A 21,816-nucleotide genomic window follows, 5' to 3' on the forward strand; every position below is an offset into this window, starting at 1 on the left:
CAACTAGTTCTGCCAGGCATCCAGAAAGGATGAATTCCTCCCTGGAAGCGTGGAGAATGATCACTGGTGTCAGTGTTGTTAGCTCTGTTTAACTTGTGTTATTTCAGTAACAGAGAAGATGATTGCTACAGATGGGCAACGCACATGCAGAGCCACGGGAAGCTGTGCAGCTTGGGAGGGCATTAGACTGACTATATAAAGATCTGGCTTTAATTACATGGATAATTGTGCACCTTTTTCTGTCCCATTTCCATGTCCTCAGATCAGGGCTGGTAAAATCTTATCACCCCCTTCTGCTCTTCTTCAGGATATGAAATGCCAGGCAGAGTCCTTCACTCATTAACTTCAAGGAGTTTGAGATTAGGTCTTTCAAACTGTGGGGGAGTCTTTTTGCCACTCTGATTTTATTTTGGATATTGCAGGTTTGTTGTGGAATTTGTCCTCCAATGACCAGCTGAAGCACCTGTTGATTAGAGAAGCCCTTCAGACGCTGACAGAAGCTGTTCTCATCCCTTACTCGGGCTGGCCAGATAGAGATTACCCAAAATCAAGTGTTTTACCTGACCCCGATATCTTCTACAATGCCACGGGATGCTTGAGGTAAGCATTCAGTCTACAGGTACCCAAAACAATAGTGATGATAAAACAGGCCTGCATGCTTACTTTCTTTCTTGCTTTGAACTTTGATGGCTCCAAGAGAAAAGTCTGCACACAGATCATGTTTTGAAATGCCTCATATGTATCAGACCCAGAAGAATTACTGCTCAATGCAATGAAAACAGCTTTCTTTATAAGGCTCCGATGTATTAATTTGATGGGTACACCACAGACTAAAAATACCCATAACAGATGATAGTAATCAGGGGTCTGGTTGGAGCATAGTTGCATTGAAGTCAAAGAGATCCTTCACAGGATAACAGTTATTAGTATGATGTATAGTACTAGCCCCTGACTGATAATGATAGTAGTAAAACCAAAACTTTTATAAATGGTTGTAGGAGTGGTATTACAAAGTAGCACTGGAGAAAAGCTAGCAGAAACTTTAAAACTATGTGAGCCTTTGAAAGTTATTTTAAGACTCTAGTGCCATGGTGTCCAAACCTTTTTGATCATACAACCCAGTCAATAAAAACCTTTTGAGAACACTCCCTCAGTATATGTATAGTTACTTATTTATAGGTTTTATACAGGTTCTGCTATGCTAATATATTATGTGCATTAGAAAACATGCATAAAAACAGCAACTAAAAAGGATGTTATAAAGATTAAATAATTACTGGTTTACATTTTGAATTTTATTACTTAATGGGACAAAAATATTTGCTTCAGCACCCCAATGAACTGTCTTGTGCACTCATTAGGGAGACCAGTGCTCTAGTGGATGTATAGCATGGTGACCTTTAAAGCCTAGACCTATAGTTGTGTGATCTGCTGATACAAATACAACATTGACACTTTCATAGGATGTGAAGTTCTTTGACCCATATAATTATCACTTATAACCTCTTTGTTAATAATTTTTTCATAAACAGTTCGTACTTTTGATTTCTAGAGTTTATGAAACATAAGAAGCAACTATCAATTGGAGTCACATAAAAATATGCCTACTCTACAAGTTCAAAATAATTAAGACTCTTAATCATAGCTTGAGTATGTGTCTATACTTCTGATTGGCAGAACAGATTTATGATTGTGTTGAAAGCCATAATTGCTTCTTGTCTGGATCTATTACTCGGAAAGGGGACATGGTACCTACAAGCACATGAAGTGTTCAGTTTTCAGCTGCTGCCAAAGATGCCTACTTTGATGTATCATAATCTATAGCTAAACTGATTAGAAAATTCCTTAACCTAAATTACGAAAAAGACATTTTCAATTTCCATAGTAAGCCCTGCCCAGCTTTTTGCAAAAGTTCAAGTGAATTGAGGACAGTTTGCAGCCATGGGTGGAATAATAGATTTATGGATGTGTATTTACTTCGGCAATCAGCTAGTAGCCTCATGAACAGAGAAGCTACTACAAAGAAACACCAAAGGCCTTAGTAAACACACCCCTAATTGGCTGAAGTATAAAAATTGCATCTTTAATAAAAACACCTTTAAAAATAACAGTGTCATTTTAATAACATATAAAAATGTGGCCCTTTGTGAGTTCAAAGTCATTGCACATTAAGTAAATACAAATACGTGTGTGACATGCATGTCTTGTTTACACATTAAAAAAATGCATGAATGGACATAGTTTGAAATAATTAATGAGTAATATATAAGTGCAAAGGCATAGCCTGAGTTTTAAGCTCTTCTTAGTAACGTATAAGGAATTAAGTTTGAAATACAGAGGCTGGGAAGCTGCCCAGTGTTGCCTTACACATACCTGTTTCGTTAACATGTCCTATAGCAGAGTAGCTGTATCTGTACTCCGTGAATTTTGACTGTGTAAATGGCTCTGAATCTGAGTCATGTGGTTTCAGAAGACAAATGAATTGTTAGCTGCCCAACAATACCCAACAATAAAGCACCTTTTTCTACAGGAACTCGTATCAGCCTACTAACTACTAGTTAACTTCATCTCTAAGTAATAATTAACTTTTATTTACTCTGATGGGTCAAAAGCAAATACTGAGAAACATTAACTACCCATAATAAAATCTCTCTAGCTAACACTGGTGGCGTTGTCTATGAAAAAGTGGGTTGTATAAATTCATATTAGTTAGTCCAAGCTGCATTTGTAAAGAAATGAGTGTGGCTGTTAGGTGTGCCATTCTGCAGTGGCATTACCTGATCCCCCACTGTGTTTGAACTCTGGAACCATCTCTTCCCTATGAGCCAGCCAAAGAGGGCACAGCATTATTCTCGGTTTTAGCGTGTTATGACTCTTTCTGAGCTCAATGGAGCAACTTGACATGTAGTTTATATGTGACGGATAAGGTGTAACAGTAGCCAAGTTGTTTTAAATTAAAGTAGATTCTGAATGTACCTTACTCTGTACAGAAAGTCAGTGAGTTACCTAGATGCTGATGGTTACATTACCTATTTTAAAAATATGATGGCCATATTCTAGTCATTATTTTTAAGAGCTTGGACGCTGAAAATTATCATTAGAAGAAGGGCTTGAAAATACACAGGTAGGGTTGATCTGCAGGATTGCCAACATACTTTCTAGCACAGAATAGATTTTAGTGAGGCTTAACATAGTTGTACAGACCAAATATCTGAGATTTTTAAGATGAATCAGTTTGTGTCTCTTTATTTGAAATGAACATGCCTTCCCAATTAGGTCACTAGAAGTATTCCTTCCGTAAGTATTAATTAAAAAAAAATAATTAAAAAATCTCTACACAAAGAAAAGTGGAAAACTAAAAGAGCAGCACACTACAAAGTAATGTGTGCTACACTACAAAGTAAAAAATACTATGCACTGAGGGAATGATGTTACTAATGAAGATGTTTAAAGGGTATATATATTTGCCAGAATTTAAATCTGTAATTAGTCTTCCCTTTTGTAATACTAACATGTTTGTTGTGCATGTTGATATAGTCTATAGCCTGCAGCTTCTACTAAAGGGTAAAGATCGTGCTTTGAAGTGCAATACATTATGCATAGTACATTACTTAGTTATAGTAAAATGCCAAAGCTTCTTTTCAAAAATTTACATACACCTATTGACTGAAAAGGACACCCACTGTTCAAATCTAACACTATCATCTGACAGGCATGTGCTCTGTGCCACACAGCTACCAACTAATAAATTAAAGCTCCTCCTCGCAGAATTTCAGGAGGAGAACAGAATCCACATCTGGCAGATAATATTGCAGATACTAACACTGGAATGAGGGAATGATCAGAACACTCCCCATTCTGCTAACCAGTTACTGCCAGAAGTATTGTGGAGTTCTGCATCTCAGCTGCCTGTGTATGCAGTCACTGATAAGAAAATCTGACTTTAGAAGGATTTGTTAATCCTGTTCTCTAGGTCTGTAATTTGTCTTAAAGCTTGGCTTCAGAGACAGATTTACAGAAACTGGAGGTCACAAAACTTAACATAATAAAAAGAAGCTGTGTGCACCACACATTCTGCATTAGCAGTTAGAATAAGTAATGGTGTTCTTCAGTCCTGAAATATGATAAAAAGCACTGCATCCTGAATAGGAGGAGTAAGCCAAATCAAAAGACTTCACTCATTGCTTGACAACAAGCTGAACTAGTAAAGTTTGTGTATTAAACTATCTAGAAGAGTGTTGCAGACTTTTGCAGACAAGTCCTGTTGGATTTTAAAGGCAAAGACACTTTTTCTTGTCTTGAAAGACCTACACATAACAGTTCTGTCTCCAGTTCCAGTAAAAATGGGTAGAAATCTTGAAGATACTTAGCCTCCTTCTCCATATGCCTTCTCTGAGTCTGAAAGGGTAAGATGCCAACAGTATGCAGAATATATGGGTTTGAATATCATTTTTGTACATAAGTGAATTTCTGACATGACTCTTCCTTTGATTAAAAGGAAGTCATGGTAGAAGTCTGTCTGTACCTTGAAAACTGACAATGATCTTGTTCCATTTTTACCTGTAAATACCTGTATCCAAAGTTCTGCAATAACGAACTTGTCAAAATTTATGTTTAGTGGTCACATTTCCTCCTGCAAAGTATTGCATTCAAGTGTTGGAGCTAGTAATCACAACTGCTGTGTTTCATTAGAGTGCTCCTTTTAACTGCTCTGTAACTGGAGCATCCTGTGGCCCTATGTATCCTAATTCTTCAAAACTTTGTAGACACCTATCTCTAGAGATACCTCTGTTCCTGGTTCCCCAGCTGGTAAAATAGTAGTAACACTTCTTTTTCATTATTATTTTCATGCTTTGTCTGTCCCAGTTCCCTTCTAAGCTCTTTGTGAATTACACAGTGACCACAAGGACAGTGAAAAGATTTAGTTGAACTAAGCAATATTATTGCATCTCAGACCAGGGGGCTGCATAAACATAAACTTCCATTTGCTCTGGAGAGAAGTGAAGCCACAGCTCTCACCATATGTTGGTGAGAGCATATGAAAAGTGTAATGGCAGCTCAGTTTCATAATGGAAGCTTCTAAGAGAGAACATAAAACAAATTACTGATGATAAGAAGTCTTTGAACCAAGGCCTCTTGAGTAGCATCGCCATTCCTTTATTTCCATCCATTCTTATCTTTTCTTGCCTCCTCTTCAGTTTTATCTGTTCCCACAGCTCCTGAAAGGAATTTTATTTCCAGCAAGCAGCTTGCAGCCTGGAGCCTGTAGTTACTAAGTAGAGCACAGATACCTTTCCCTCCTTGTCACGTTTTTGAACTATGTGAGGTATGAAGGGAATAGGATTTCCCAAACTACTTCAAGAAATTGTTACCACATAATTGAGTTAAATTCAAATTACCAGTTTTAGCAGAGTGAGTCCCAGGGGCAAGAGCCCCATTGTTATTAGTCACGTGGATCATTCACACCAGTGCAAAAACCTTTCCCAAAGTAGTCAACTAGTATGTGACTCAGTGCTGGCTTAAAGGGAGTACCCCTTTCATTTGGTGCCATTTGCAGTCTAACTGAACATACATTAGCGTTGTTTCTTTCAATATCACACTTGATTTTACAGTGTTACATTTCTTTGTATTTACCTCACATCTCTGGATCAAAACAATATTTACCAATAGGAAATTAGATGATCCTCCACAAGGAACATGGGCAAACAGCTGTTTTGGTTACAGATACATTTACACTGTGCATGTGCGCAAGCAAGAACAGAAGCAGCAAATACGGGATGAGATAAATGATACATGTAGATAGATATCGTGCATCCACATTATCATGTGGTATAGTTTGGGCACATCACCAGGATTACCATACATAAGCATGCTGGACATCTGAGATTTTTAATAGTTAGATGGCACCTAAGTTTAAGTTCTAAGTCATTCAAAGGAGGGCATCTCTACAAGCAGCAATATCCCTAAGGCTGTGTTCTTCCCATGCTGCATTCTCCCAACCATTTAATACCAGTACAGGGTAGAGGTATCAGAAATTGGGTAGCAAAAGAATTCTTCTATGATAAGAATCTTGATTTTGACTCCAGCTGATCTGCTTTTCCCAGTGTACTTCTGATGGAATACAGGCAAAACAAACTTGCACAGCAGGCTTGACGATTCCTAGGTAGCCATGAAGTCTCACCATGAGATTTGCCACAACCCACATGACTGAGCCAGCCCAACCATGGCCATTGCCCAAGCACTGAGATTTTAAAGGCCTCCGGGAGCTACAAGAGTCCAACTGCTGAGCTCAAAGTGGGGCATTCCAATTGTCAAGAACCTCAAATCTTAGGAAGCCAAGATTAGTAGCCAGTTTTGTAATTTTCTAAACAAAATGTTACCACTGTTTAAAAAAAAAAAAAACTTAAAAAAAAAAAAAATATTACATTTCTGTGATACTCCTCAGGTGCCCCACCATATTCATGCAAGACAGCAAGGCTAGGTGATGGCCTGTCCTTGCACAGCCACTCAGTATGATCGTAGTTGTCATAAGTTCAGGGATTTTTAGAATAATGCACTGTGACTAAATGAGATACTGGGTCAGCTGAAGTGTCTTTGGCAAGATAAATTCCACACTTATCTTTTAATAGTATTTTTAGTCTGTGTGCTTTAAAAGCTACTTTTGCTATGGACTAGAAGGAGGGCTGCAGCTTGTACATTTCTGTCAGCAGAACCATAAACATATGAAAGTGTGACATGCCTCAAATGTGACAGAAAAAAGGTAAAATTAAATTCCAATGTGATATCTATAGTAGAAATCTATAGTATGATATCTATAGTAGACCATGTTGAGGAATCTGAATATTGATTCTATGATACATAATTCCATGGAAGAATAAATGAACTCATAAATAGAGATATTGTGAAGAGCATGACCTAAAGTAAAACTACAATTATGATGCATTAGTATTTAATCTGAATGTGTACTTTGCAGGGGAAAATAAAAACAGAAATACATTGCCAGTATGTAAACCACTACATTCATTTTACAATCACAAGCCACAGGAAAGTTTAATACTGTAACGTACTGGCTTGGTCATTAATAAAATTTTAAACCATTATCATTTCTAGCAGGTAAAGTAAGCATGCAAAATAAACACCCTGAAACTACCTAAAGGAACATGTCCCTCTCTGTTTGTGATGGATGCTAAGATTGGGTTATATTTAATGTTATTTCAAATAAAGAAGCTGGAATGTGATACTGCATACAGCCTTTTGGCCAGCAGAGCTGTGGGAGTCCAAAATAATGAGGCTTAGGTTTGTAATTCCAGCATTCCATAATTCAGAGTTTGTTCAGTTGTAAAAATAATTACACCCCAAAATTGTAAGTGTTGTTACTTCCCTCGTAATCAGTAGCTTATTTAGAGCCAAACTTGAAGCAGCAAGTATGTGTTTGGCTTTTCAGGAGTTTTAAAATCATTTTCATAATTCATTTTCAAGTCATACGTGGGTTACCACAAAGCACAGGAAATGTTACTTGAAAGCCAGGCAAATAGTGGCTTCCTTTGGGTATGAAGGAAGCAGGAAGCATGCAGAGCCATGTCTGAGCCACTGTGGTAGAACAGCAGAAGGCATCTGCAGAAGGCATCTGGCATTTCTCTCTCTGAGCAGCTTCTAGTGGCTTCAGTGTTTTTCTGCTTAAATGCCAGCAGCTTCTCTGGGAAGCTGGGAATCAGCTGAGCACGGTGTATTTTTAACTCTTCCTTGTCTCATGCTGCTGGCCTGGTGGTGATGGCAGCCACATCGTGATTCATCTCCTCAGCCTCTCGCCCAGCAGTGGGGCCAGGCTGCTGCTCTGACCTACTGGCTCAGCTGATTGGCTTCCCTTCCTGCCCACTAGCACTCCTCGGAGCATTTCTACAAGCACATGTAAATTGAGCCCCATAACTGACTTCAGTTGTCTTGATATGTTACTTTCCAAATGTTGCTAGAGCTCTCAGAATGTGTGTCTCTTGACGGGGCATCTTGGATGACAAGCTGGTTTGATGTAGGTAAATGATAAAGGACATCTGTGTGTTACAGGTATTTTTACAGGTAACTTTCCTCTGGTATTTTGACATAGCTACTGTCTTATATATTAAAAATATAATTAAAAACGGAAGTCCAGTTCAGTTTACTGTTTAAGAAGGATTAATTCAACGAGATGAAGATGTGACTCAGGTCTTCCATTATCCATCCAAACACAACAGTTTGTTTTTCTGGAGTATTTGTTTTTGTCTGGAAATGCACTGAAGTGAAAGTTTTACCTAACCAAGGCTCAGATTCTCATGACAGCTCTGAAGAAAGGAAACAGTCAATGTTAATTTTAGTATCTTTAAAATTTAGCTAGGAAAGATTGTCAGAGGAGAAAAGTCTTTGACTGAATCTTTGCTTACCAACATATTCCTTTCTGTACAGAAATATGAGCTCTGCTGGCCCAGAAGGAAGGAAAAAGATGAGAGAATGTGACGGCCTAATTGATTCTCTTGTGTATTATATTCAAGGAGCTATTGCAGACCACGAGCCTAATGACAAGGTATTCTTTGAGATGAAAGGTCTTGTCCTAGGGGAAGACCAGTGTTCAGAAACAGTTGTGATGTAATTGCTAAACTTATTTCCAGAGCTTTTAGAACTGCCACCAAAGATGTAAGTCCAGTAAGAAGCTTTTTGAAGTATTTATATCCTGCAATCTAAAAGAATAACATCGCTTAGCATTGGGAAAACATTTTCAGAAACACCAGAGAGAGCTAGAAACTTCTGTCTCTTTTTAAAAATTATATAAAATCACAGCTTTCAGAGAAAATACCTAGAGAATCAGCACCATCAGTTTAGTTGTCTCAGGGAGGTAGCTAGCTAGAAGCTTAAAAATGATTCTGGTTACTCTCCTATATATACTTAGTGCTATATACCCCTTAGGAAATGAAGAACCTAAATCCCTTTGGGCGGCAGTGTAATTGAGGAGCTTGCGTCATTTTGAATGGGATTCATTTTTCTAAGGTATAGTTACACTTGCTGCGTAAGCTAGTAACTACAAGGACATATACACCTCCAGAAGCCAGTTGCTTTCATTTTCATCCTCCATCACTGACTGCAGATAAACCCTGAACATTGCTTAAACAAGGTGCTTGTCTTAAAACTGTGTGAAGTTGGGCGAGAAGACCAGCCGTCACTCATGAGAAGGTTAGCCTCAGCAAGTGAGGTACTTCTAGTGTTCCTGCTATAACTTGTGCTGTTTAGTGGCAATTACTGCACATTTATAGCTCTATTCTAGGATTAGTTACTTGAGCTTCTCCATCTCCCTGTATTCAGTGCCATTAGCTTCAGGGAGAATACAGCACATTACATTTGTGCCAGTAAATCCTTGCTGCATTTTGTCTTAAAACCACTCATTCCTTTCACTTTCAAATAAGGAGGGACTGCCACTAGGCTCATCCCTCAGAAATTGTAGATCCAATCTTAGCTTTGCGAAGAACGGCACATATAATTTAAAAAAGCATTCTAGCTTCTTCTTTAAGAAAGATACAAAGTTTCCCTTTTGCTGATGCTACCCTGCGGTGTGTACGTGATCATCTTTACTGTTAAGCTCTTAAACAGTCCTTGGCACACTTCTGGTCTGTGCCAAATAGCACTCGCCCAAACAATTCCCAGGCACAATTCAGGAATTATAATGTCTCAGGACCATTTCCAACAGGCATGCACCCTGCTCTGAATACAAGCTCTGTGTGCCAATTGGCCTCAGTGCTCAGGAACATCCTAGGGCATGTTTAATTCATGAGTGTAAATGCAGTCTTGTGGATCACTGGCACAAAGACTAGCTCTTCTGCAAGCCATTAGAAGCTGCAGTTAGTTGCTGAAGGTTCAAAAATGAAAGCTCTTCTCTAGTCTATGCATGTCCTTTCGTCATATGCCAAAGCTTTCAAGATTTCTATTCTTTTGTTGTTTTAGGCCACAGAGAACTGTGTGTGCACTCTTCACAATCTTTCCTACCAGCTAGAGATAGAGCTCCCTGAGAGCTATGCCCAGAGCATATATATGCAAAGAAGAAATACTTCTACCAATAATAAAACGCCGGGCTGTTTTGGAACACGAAGCAGAAAAGTAAAAGAGGTAAAGCACATGTTTAGTTACATCTGATCTTGTCAATCAGCTGTAGCAGCTTCTGGAGGATAAGGATGTAATCTGTTTAGCAATCTGTTATTGATGTTATCTAGTAATGTCACACTCTTTTGCCCCAAAAATGCAAATTTGTAATAACACCCATAGCAATTCATTGTTTCATTAGATGAGGAATACTGCCACTCAGTTTCATCACCTCTGATGGTTCTAAGTGGTATCTGTAGAGTGCACAGCAATTGCACAAGTGCCCTACCAAAAAGTGGGTGTTGTGACAGTTTCACCAGTAAAACCAGCACAAGGTGACTTGCCACTTCCGTGTGTTGCTGGCATTTGGGCTACTTCAGGACCTCTTCTTTTGATGCCATGTAGTACAGATCACAAATATTCTGGTGACAGGGCATTGTTGGAGGAAAGCAGGTATTAACGGAAGGTAGAAATGAAAGAAAAAGATTTATGACCTTTCCCCACCTATTGGTTTTGCTGGAGTGTATTTTGCCTTCTCCCGTTCCATCCACAGTACAACTCTAGCTGGCCATTTCTGTTTCCCCTTGGTCTCAGCCCCCAGGGTCAGTTGCTGAGAGATGAGAAGCAGCCTCCCCTGCACCTATCTCCTCTTTTTGGATGGAGAGGCCAGTATAATTAAATATTGAAATTTTACGTGTTATCATCTGAGCTCACGATTTGAAAATCTGTGTATAACCTGCTCATAGAGAGTTACAAAATAGCTAGTTTAGTTTGTGATGCGTTAAGTCATATAAGGTCAGTGTTTCTAAAGGCTTGATCTGTTTGCATGTTTAGAAGCAGCAGGACACCCCGCTACCTGAGGAAAAGAGCAATCCCAGAGGTATTGAATCACTCTGGCATTCCACACTGATTAGGATATATCTCTCCTTAATAGCAAAAAGTACCAGAAACTATACCCAGGAAGCATCCTTGGGAGCTCTTCAGAACCTCACAGCTGGCACTGGACCAGTAAGTCAGCTTTTCTCTTTCTCTTGTTTTCTAATTCTTAATGTGAATTCATATTGTTCAGGGCTGCAATGCAACATGCTCACTGCACTGAGCTCAAATGACCACTGATGAGTCACTAGCTAGCAGACATGATCAAGGAAATCAAAGTATATTGAAGGGAAAGTCATAACCAGCAGTGAAGCTATTTCTTGCTTGGCAAATACTGATGCTGCTCACCCTGTGTACTCCTCTATGTTTGGAATTTGCCAATTCATTGCACAAGGGATGAGTAGATAGGTGTTAAAAGCACCACAGAAGTGTTTTCATGGAATATAATCAGTCCCATGGGGAGAATACAGCTTTGACACAACCATAGATCACTTTTGTGGTGAGGAAACTAATGACTTTTGTCTGATGAATTAGCCAAAGAGGACATGGGAGAAAGAGGGCTTGAAACTTCTTTTATATCACCTACCTTTTCTGTTGCAGCTTATATGTAGCTCTGGATTTAAACTATTTTAAACATGCTTAAATTGATGTAGAGAACCTTCTGTGGGGTTTTATGAGGCTATGCATTCACGCTAATGACACACTATTGCCACATGCTGTATAACAGATGCCGTTTTCAGTGGCCCGGACTGTTGTTCAGAAGGCAAATGGCCTTCCAAGTATTCGAACTATGTTGCATGTAAGCCACCCAACAGTAAAGAAGACAGCAGTCTCACTGCTCAGGAACTTGTCCCGCAACACCTCTCTTCAAAGTGATATAGGTGAGCAGACTCATTGTCTCTTGGGCTTCCTCAGCTCTCTCTGCCTTAAAGTTTCCTTCTTTAAAAAAAGAAATGTGCAAAAAACCTGATACATGAGTTTAGTAGATTTTTAGGGCAGATACTTGAGGTCACTATACAGGGCTGAAAATAAGAAAGACTCTAACCTCAAGTTTCGCTAAATTCTGTGTTCCTCATCAGAGACTTTCATTGATGTTACTTTCAAAAATACATAATGGAAGTAAAATCTGTACAGATTTGGAGAGGGATTTTTTCTTCTGCTTAAAATAAGGTGAAAGAGAGTGAGTCCTGAGTTCTGTATTGCCACAGCTACGTAATCCTTTGCAAGAAATCATACAGCATCTGTAATTCTTCAAGCAAACACTGCATTTTCTTCTTTTAGAGAGAAAGCTTTGTAATCTTGCAGTTCACCCAGGTTTTATGCATAAGTTTTTTGAGAATGGAAGCTAGAAGGTGGTACAGGGAAGATAGCTCAGGCTTTTTAGAGGACCTTATATCTAAAATATTATTTTCACATCAGAAGCCATTTCTATTCTGAGTAGTTTCATTTCAATTTAATGTATATTTGAATTTTTTGCTGCTTATGGGATAAAATCAAGTCACATTATTTGTTTTACTTTGTTCCCACCAAAGGGGAGGAGATGTGGAAATTACAGGCATCCAACTGGTTCATGGAGGAGATTAACCTCCAGAATTCTGCAGAAGAGTCTCCTGGGCTCTGTTTAATCCTTAGAGAACATTCCCTGTTAATGCAAATACTGTAACATGTTGTTTGGTTGATTTCAAAGGGATGATCCATATGGTGTTAAAAATTACAAGTGGTGAATCCACCAGTAAAAGTATGAATTTTGTTTCTCTTCTAACTTATAGCTAAAGAAGTGTTGCCTGATTTGGTCTCAATACTTCCTGAGACAGTCCCGGGGTCTGATATTGTCTGTGAAACCACAGCATCTATCTGCTACACCTTGTACAATCTGACACAGAGCAGTTCGCACAATGCACGGCTTCTCCTGAGTGCTGATGGCCTACCAAAGATTATTACCATCAGCATGAATGACAGGTAAGATGGTTGAGACGCCTTCTCCTCTCCATTCTGCTTTCCCTGGGAAGAAAAGAAACTGCATCCTCTGCCACTTGGAGGATGAAAACACTGCATCGCAAGGTACAGGACAGCTTAAGCAAGTGACTGTGATGTGAGTAAAATTGCACATATTTGGAAATACGGAAAAAACCTCTTATAGCAACTGTTCCGTCCACAGCTAAATATGCCATGTTCCAGCATTTTAAATAACTCTTCAGAAGATAACTGCACAACATTATCTGTATTCTGATATATACAGTGACTGACCAGCAGATCTTATCTGTCCACAGAAAATTTCTATCTTTCCTGTTCCTTGTAACATAGTCCTGATAATCTTTATCAGTAAAGTGCAGGGATACATTTTACAGAACCTACTGAACTGCACTTTAAAAGATGTTTATAAAGTGGCATTTTAGAGAATAGATTTGAAATCCGTGTAATTATTCTTTAATATGTCAACACATGCAACCAATATTTACTCAAAAGTATTAATTAATGAATTTGAGTAATGAATTTATGAATATGAATAATTTTTCTGTTTGCCTTCCTCCCTTTTTACAAAATGGTGGAGGAAATTCATCTCAGCAAGGGAAGCCCTCATGAAGTCCTGAATACCTTAAATCCCATCTAGGTAACCTGAGATTTTACCTGCTAGAAAGATCCTTTCAAATGGTTGTTATGCTGAGGTGTATTTTGCTCAACTGAAAATTTCTAGTATGACAGCTGCTCTAAGATGAAGGCTATAAAGTACTTAATTTCTCCCAAATTTTGAAGAATTAGTCAAGTAGGGAGTCATGTTTCCTTTTTTTTTCAGTAGTCAGGACAGCATGAAACATGCTAGAATACCTGAAGAGCAGTAAACCAGCACTTAGGAGGAAAGAGGCAGAAAAATGCTACAAGTTTACATTTGATGAAGTATGAATATGCACTGTGATTATGACATGGGAATTTAAAATGTTTTATCATTCTTTTTGCAAAATTGCAGTAACGTGTTTAGCAAGGCTAGTAGGGCTGCTTCAGTCCTCCTCTATTCCTTGTGGTCACATACCGATCTTCACAGCGCTTACAAAAAGGTAAGATCTGGGTTGGAACAAAGATACGTAATCTGTTCTTTTGGACCTAGAACCCTCTCGTTTGTCCTCTGGGGCCTTTAGCACTTCTGCACTGTTAAGAAACAGCCTATGATAGGATTTCAAGTGGTCTCTGAATTTGGTGTTCCTATTACTTGTACATTATGCTGCCCTTGATCTTTGCTCATCTTTGTTCATATTCTTTCCGTCTGTGGTTTTGTATCCACTGGCTAAGTTTCTGAAAAATATTGCTGCTGCCTGCCAGGAGTGTCAGATGGTGAGAAGTGATGCGCAGTAGGTGTCCATCCACCGCTGACTTAACCCACCTGACACACAGGGCTAAGGTGCCAGAACACCAAAGGAAGGGTGAGGCAGCTTCCTGCTGTAAAACCAGAGCAGTCTTGTTCTTGTTGTTTGTATGGTCTGGGAGCCCAGGTGTTAGTTATATTCAAATAAAAAGCTACTGCCTAGCAAAGGTGTTGGCAAATGTTCACTGCCACAGTCAAAATCAAACAAAAAATGACCAGCATGAATCAGCCAACAAACCAGTTTGTGTCTTTCCGGTTGAAGCGCTAGGACTGCTTTTTTCAACATGCAGCTGGGTCAATTTCAACCTACCTACCTTCAACCTGCATTTCAAACTGTTTTCATTCCTTGTTCTCTTGCTGTTCAGTATTTCTGCCACCTAAAATTCCCTATTACCTACAATTATTCAATTTTTTAAAGCTCTAGGCTATAGCATTTGTTACTCAACTTATTTCTTCTTGTAGATTTTTTGTTAAAATTTGCTCAGAAAAGGTTACCTAGTGTAGTATCCTTTAAGAGTCTTGCATCACACTCAGCACGTACACTGCCCCACAAGCCAGAAAGCTGCGTTCAGGAATAAGGGTGCTCTACCTATATAATCTCTAACTTGATTTTGTTGTCTCTGCTTGTTTGCAGCTATATTCCTGACTTTACTGTACAGCAATATCCCTAATGACACGCAGGTGCATACACTGGGTATGCCTGTAAGACACATTTGTCAGATCTAAGTTTCAAAAAATACTGATTACCTGCTATTCTTGTGCACATTGGGTCCCTTTAGAGATACAAGGTATGGCACTAAAAACTGCAGGCCACCAAATGGCTAGGTGTTTTTTGAAAAGTCAGTCTAATAAGCAACAGAAATCACTTGATCAAAAGAGACTGATAAAATCCTGAGTCATTTTGGCATTGCCCTGTAGTCTTTGTTCAGATAGCGTTAATCTCGGCTGACATTAGTCACCTAAGAGTTAGGAGTCTGTAGAACTGACCTAGAAGAATAGGCTCCTGGTACAGTCAGTGGAGAGAGTTAAGCAACTCCAGTGATTCATCATCTCTCCTATCTTAGACTGAATGGAATCACTCCTGAGAGATTCCTGTTCTGTCTCTGCTGATTGCAAAGAACTCTGCCTAGACCCCCCACCATGGCTCCATATCTAGCTTTCAGGCTGCTGAACCCACCTTCCCTTGCAGAATTGGTACTGAAGATAACGAATTATTCTGTTTCTTTCATTCCAAAGGCTGACTTTAAGAAGGCAGATTTCATCAATACCCGGACCACAAAAGCCTACAACTCACTAAAAGATTGAATCAGAGCATAACACCACTGGAGACAAGTGAGATCATATGTCAGTTAACATGACTATCTTCACACAGTTGGTGTTGCCACCATGAACCAGGAAGTATCTCAGAGAAGAAAAAAGAGGCTGATTTTATATAAGACTGGAGTGACCAGCGGGTAGCTGTTTTGTGGTTTTAATCCTAATAACCTTGTTATCACTGTATATATCAATATAAGAATAACCAAAGATGGATTCTTCAGAATGTCTGAGGTGAAATTTCATCCAGGTTTATCACCATTCAGTCAGAGCTTCAGGTGTCTATCTTTAGTCTAACAGGCATTTATACACAGACGTTTGAAATGCTGATTAACAGCAAATTCTTTTCAGACTGTTTTATACAGATAGTTTTCTACAGTAGATAAGCATCAAGTGCACTGCTCAGGAGATAATAGTTTTTCACTCTTTTGTTTCTTCCCACATGCTGAATAAGAATCTTCAGACTCTGTGAGTATACACAAGAAGCTGTTTCACTACCTGCATTATAAAGCACCTATGAAGTTAAAATGATTATTTTTGTACTGCTTGTATTCAAGAGCTCACTGGTTCTTAAGTCTCTTTCCTTTGAGATTTCATTAGCAACAGCAACAAAACTGATTTTAAATAGGTCTTATCCCTTGCTTCTCTCATCTTCCTTAACATGGCTCTTGGATTTAATAACTGTGTCCAGAAGGAGGTTTTTAATTAGAACCACTATGTTTCAAACACTATGTTTCAGACACTTTGGGCTGAACTTAGAACCATCATTCTTTGCTAGTTAGTGGAAGCATTATTTGCCAGTGATTAAGTGATTACTTTAAGAAAATTGTATTTTCAAATCAATTCTGTTGATAATCTGTATACAGTAAAGGAAGTCTTGCCTTTATTTTTGAAGCAATATATACACACATACAAGAGGTTAGGCTTCATGCTGCTTAAGGAATTAATCTGATCCTGCTTCACATTCTCTCACTTGAAATCAGCATCCTCCCCACAGCAATTATGTGCAGTGTGATAACTGAAGGACTGTGTTTGCACATGTGGGAATATGTAACAGGAGGAGAAAAATTCCAGAGCATCTAAAGTCTGTTTCCCTCAGAGAGGGAAAAGAAGCACTAAAAAAACCCATTTGATACCTTCCATAAGCAAGTTTTATCTTAACAAATGAGTAGTTTAATTGTCTGTTATACCAATAGGAAATTTATATATAAATATATAAACCTCTGTGGACTGGATTATCATCTGACATGATCTGGCATTACTCTTCTGAAAGCAGGGAAATAAGCTACATTCATGGAAAAAAACCTTTGGTATATGTATTTACAAGCCTTCCTGCATGAACAGAGCCTGTCCTGTACCCCCATGTTGAACTGCTGGCACAGGAGCTATTGCAGTTGTTTTTATCCAGAAAGGGATGCATAATCCTTAAAGCAGGGCTCTCACAGGGAAGATCATCACTTCACTTCAACACTCCTGGCCAAAGGTCTAGCTTAGAAACTTACCAACAGTAAATTGTGACATTGCACTGTTGTCATAGTTTAAACGTATTTATATAAACGTGGTCAAACATATTTTGAAAATCAGGGAGCTAAATTCTGCTGGTAGATGCACATAGTTCTCACAGGGTTCCTAGGAAGTCCCACACGTGCCTACAGAACAGAACATGTCCTGGGGAGGTAAGCAAACAACCCTGTTTTCCCATCACAGATCATTTTCATAAGCCTGTTAGTCCTACACATTTGCTTTGAATAACTCAAATCAAATGCATTCCAGTAAGAGGTTTTAAAAATACTAAATTTTTTTTAGGAGGTCATTTTCAAAATACTCCAGGTCCAAAAACAACACAGAGGAAGGGAACTTACAGCACCGCATGGGGAGGAAATTGTTTTTGTAATTTTTTTAAAATATGATAGAAAACAGACAATTAAAATCTATTTTTTTTCTTCTAACTTGTTAACCTAAATAACACTGCATATGCCATGAATGAATAATCACCAGAAAACCTGGACAAGTCTACTTTTACTGTCCAAAAGTTAGCAGTAGGCAAAACTAATATATGAAAAGTAACCGTGAATATGGAGTAGCATGGGAATGAAGAACTGCAGACTAAAGATCAGGAAGGGGACTTTTAGAAATACTCAAGCACTGGTTTCATTCTGTTAAACAAAACACCAATGCTGGGCATTTTTAAATGTCCTACTTAATATGTCTATCTCCCTGTATGATGTCCCTAAGAAGGGGATGCAAACTTTTTTGGGTTCTTTCTATTGATTCCATGGTATTAAAGGTCTTTTCCAACCTAAATAATTCTATGATTCTGTGATAGTGTTCCTTTAAAATCAGAGCAGTGTTCTAAAGTCACAAAGGAGTGTATTAGACCTGGCAACAACTGAAAGCCATAAACAGAGATGAGGAACAGTGACACACCTTATTATGACTGATCTCCTACTTGCATGTAATCAAAAACATTTCACAGTACTCCAAAGAAAGCAAAGAATGTTAGTCAGAGAAATAATAAAGTGTTTTCTCTAATGCAGAAAATCTGTCTTTGGTCTTTGTTGTTATTCATGGGATGCAGCAAATGTATTTTCAAGTCTTAGCCCTTCCTTTAAAAGGGCAAATTCATTTTAAAATTAAATTTAGATAGAGAGACTTATACTTTTCTAAAACAGGAGGGTGTTACTGGAGGCAGGCTGTGTAATGCTGTTATGGCATCAGACTGCTCCTGCAAATAACTTGTTTTTATTTACAAGATCTGTTAAAGTTTTCTTTGTCTAGTGTTGCTGACCTACCAAAGCACCTGGTATCTTTAGCATTCACTTCTCTTAAACTGGTGTTTGCCAGTAAACTTCACCATGGGCCATATTACCAGGGGAGATCTCAAACATACTTAAAATCATCCTCACTATTGTCTTGTACCTGGGAAATATAACCTTCCCACTTGCTCTTTTACAGAGAGGAGATTTGACTTCAAACATAGTGGGTAGAGTCCAGAAAGTTTTTGGCTGAACGAGGAACTGACCTCAGGTCTTCTTATCTTGAGATAATGTTCTAACCACAGCCCAGTACAACTGCCTTTCACTGAATTGTTTTAGTAGAAACTATTAATTAGTATGGATAATGTTGTAGTAGATAACAGTAAACATAGACGTTAATTCATTGCCAGAAAATTAGTCATTCCTTTCCTCATTTAATCTCTTGCCCTTCTGCTGTCATTGCACCTAAATATTACTGCTTTGTCTTCGCTCTCCTTTGCTAAATAGAATTAATCTATGTAAAATATTGCATTATACTGTGTACTGACATGGGGTTTGGGTTACTTGACTTCTTTGTAGGGTTTGTCTTTTGAGTAGGAATATGCTGTCCATTAAAAAAGGTTCAACCCTCCCTTCTGGGCCCATAAAAAACTGCAGGTGAGATGAAGTGGCACCATCATGAGCCGCAATACAAGAATTCCAAACCTTTCACTAGTTACTGCTTAGTCTGGCAGTAAGTCTTCAAAAGGCAACTCATTAAAGCTGAGGGTATCTCAGGCTGCCTGAATGCTTGTTACCATGTTTAGCCCTTAGGCTTCAGCTTGCCAGAAGCATTATGTGTTCTTGTCTCTAGGGTTCAGGACCAAAAAGACCAACAGTATCACTTCACACCCCTCTTGGGGGGTGGTTAATGAGATAGCCCAAGGAGCACAGTCACAACGTGAATCACGCACAAGCTGTGCAAAGTTGTGAGACTGATATTTCCCAAGTTATTTCAACTCCAGCAGGTGCTCTTCCATTCTTTTACATTAATTGTTACTGATTAAAACCTCAGTTTACATTCCTGATTCATACTGTAGACCCAGCCCACGGGGAAGATAATACGACCTTAAGCCATCGTCTAATATGAGACAAAGATCGGGAAACAGCAGCAGAAATCAGACTGGAGAAAATGCACGTTTGAGCTTAACATCACAGTGCATCAAGGACAAGGCTTGAAGAATCAGGTGCCAATATAACTATGTGAGTTTACACCTAGCATATTGTTTTAGATGTTGCATGGCATCTACCTATTGAAAATGCAGCAGGGAGATTTGTACAAACATATCAAAGACATAAAGGGTTTTATTGCAGATAGCATACGTAGATCAGGATTTTGCAATTCTTTACAGTCATACTTTAGATATTTTAATAGGTTTGCATATGGTGAGGAAATAAACCCATTTTATCTCATTTCACATGTTAAGAGACAAAAACATTTAACATACATATTAGAGGTATTGTCAGCTCAGGATCAGAAATCAAAGTTTTCTTGCATCCTTTCTTCCAGCATGGTGTCCAGTGTGAGTGGAAAGAATTCAAGTTTAGCAACTTGACATTTGCTACAAATTTTTCTGTTATTCAACCTGAGCTCCCATTCCCATATTTGTATCCTGTAATTCTTAATGACCTTTCAGACCAGCCTAAATATCCACACACACATATAAAGAAAAAAAGAAAACAAAAAAGAGGAAGCAGGCGTTTGCCTTACATGTCTTTAGCAGCTACAGTTCAGAGCCAGTATTTTCAGCCAAATCCACACAAGGTATCAGGGCCTTCTGAACATGCCCATAGGCACAGAGCAGGCATCACCATGACCATGAAAGGGAGCAGGGACACGAGCTGCAAATACAGTGCTTGTCATAAGACTCTTTTTTTCCATGCTGAACACGTATTCCCCCAAAAATTGCACAAAACCCTCTCTTACCTATGCCTTCCTTTTGCAATCTCTAAGCTGTAACCAGCTATAGAACTATGAACCAAGCTGCCATCCCTCACACTTTGAAAGGTGTTGGCCTCAAAAGTCTCCAGCCTGCTCTTGCTTTCTGGGGCTCAGAAATACACCAGTATTTAGACGTCTGGGAGCCCATGTAACTTAAATTAGAGATTTCAGGTCTCTGTGAGTTCTGGAAAGATTTAAGGGCATTGTTTGACCTACACAAATATGTCTTATTTTGTGTTCACTAGGAACTGAAATAGCCAAGCCTGAGCCACTGGGCAAACACGAAAAATAATTAAGAGCGAAACAGGCTTTTTTAGCTGCTGCCTGAGAGGGTAAATATCTTTCAGAAAGTTCAGAAACTTTCTGAAGCCCATGAAGGTCATAAAATAATGGGCCCCAGCCAGAATAGCTTGGAATATCAACAAAATAAATCAGCAGTGTTGTAGTGTCAGTGTTGAACTCTGCTTGGAAAGCACACTGTGCCTCGGGATACATGAGCACACTTGAGTTTAATTCAAAACACTGGACATTGGGCAAAGCCCAATTAAAAAAAATGTGCACAAGTCTAAGCCCCACACAGCTCCATCCAAGGCTGGAAAACATTGGATGTGGAATACAGGATGTATGATCTGCAACAGATTAAAACAGACTGTAGAAAAGAAAGCTGTCAGCTAAAAATGAGGAGATCATACAGAGCGGAAATATGCTTTTTCATCATAAAACTTCCCCTTTGTAATAAAAAAGTTGCTTGGCAGCATCATTGGGGTGGATTGTATAGTGCACTTGTGCTGTAGTTACCTTTGCATTTGCAGTTACAACACAGTAATAGATAGGGTGCTGCAGAGAACAATAGAACAATGGAGGCTTTCAATGACAACCTTTAGCCTTGAGGAGGGACAGGGTGGCCGTGCAAACTGTCTGCTCTCTCTGTTGGTTAGCACGTTGGTTTAAGAGTGTTATGCAGTTCCTCTTTAAAATGAAAGCTGGGATTACATGCATTTTAGTCTGTCTTTTCAAGAACTAGAAAAAGGATTCTTAAGAAGTTTCTTCTTTCCTGATGCTAGAAAAAAACTGCTCTAAACATACAATACGTATAGCCTTGAAATAAGGTATTATTAATAGGATTATATTTGTTGTTTTAAAAGCATATGGACAAAGCTTAGATTTTTTAAAATAAAGGGAGGCTGTGATGAGAAACCCTGGCCTGATAATATACGTGCTGATAAAAAGGACAATCTACAAAGTAGTATTTGCAAGAAATGTTGTAGGGGGTTTAGGGTTTTTTTATGATACTGCTACTCAACCTGAAAATACTTAAAACCTGGAAGTGAAAAACTGGTGCTTTGGATTGCAAATGTTCCTGTAAGGGTTATTGCAAAAGTTTTCTCACAGCTTAAATGGTACGAAGAGATGGAGGAAAATTTGTCTTCTGG

General features: G+C 38.7%; 1 protein-coding gene across 1 annotated transcript in view; it reads left to right on the forward strand.

The window, feature by feature from the left end:
* The window catches only part of PKP2 (plakophilin 2), a 43,820-nt gene extending 25,633 nt beyond the window's left edge, over positions 1 to 18,187 (forward strand). Inside the window, exons 6-13 of the mRNA XM_065681566.1 lie at positions 423 to 600; positions 8,437 to 8,554; positions 9,964 to 10,125; positions 10,933 to 11,106; positions 11,702 to 11,855; positions 12,744 to 12,933; positions 13,940 to 14,027; positions 15,569 to 18,187. Of these exons, the coding sequence (XP_065537638.1) occupies positions 423 to 600; positions 8,437 to 8,554; positions 9,964 to 10,125; positions 10,933 to 11,106; positions 11,702 to 11,855; positions 12,744 to 12,933; positions 13,940 to 14,027; positions 15,569 to 15,637 (1,133 nt within the window). The 3' untranslated portion in view covers positions 15,638 to 18,187. The remainder of the gene's footprint in view (positions 1 to 422; positions 601 to 8,436; positions 8,555 to 9,963; positions 10,126 to 10,932; positions 11,107 to 11,701; positions 11,856 to 12,743; positions 12,934 to 13,939; positions 14,028 to 15,568) is intronic.
* Positions 18,188 to 21,816: the final 3,629 nt, after the last annotated feature.

This window comes from Lathamus discolor, chromosome 1, assembly GCF_037157495.1.
Source record: "Lathamus discolor isolate bLatDis1 chromosome 1, bLatDis1.hap1, whole genome shotgun sequence".
Lineage (NCBI taxonomy): Eukaryota > Metazoa > Chordata > Aves > Psittaciformes > Psittacidae > Lathamus > Lathamus discolor.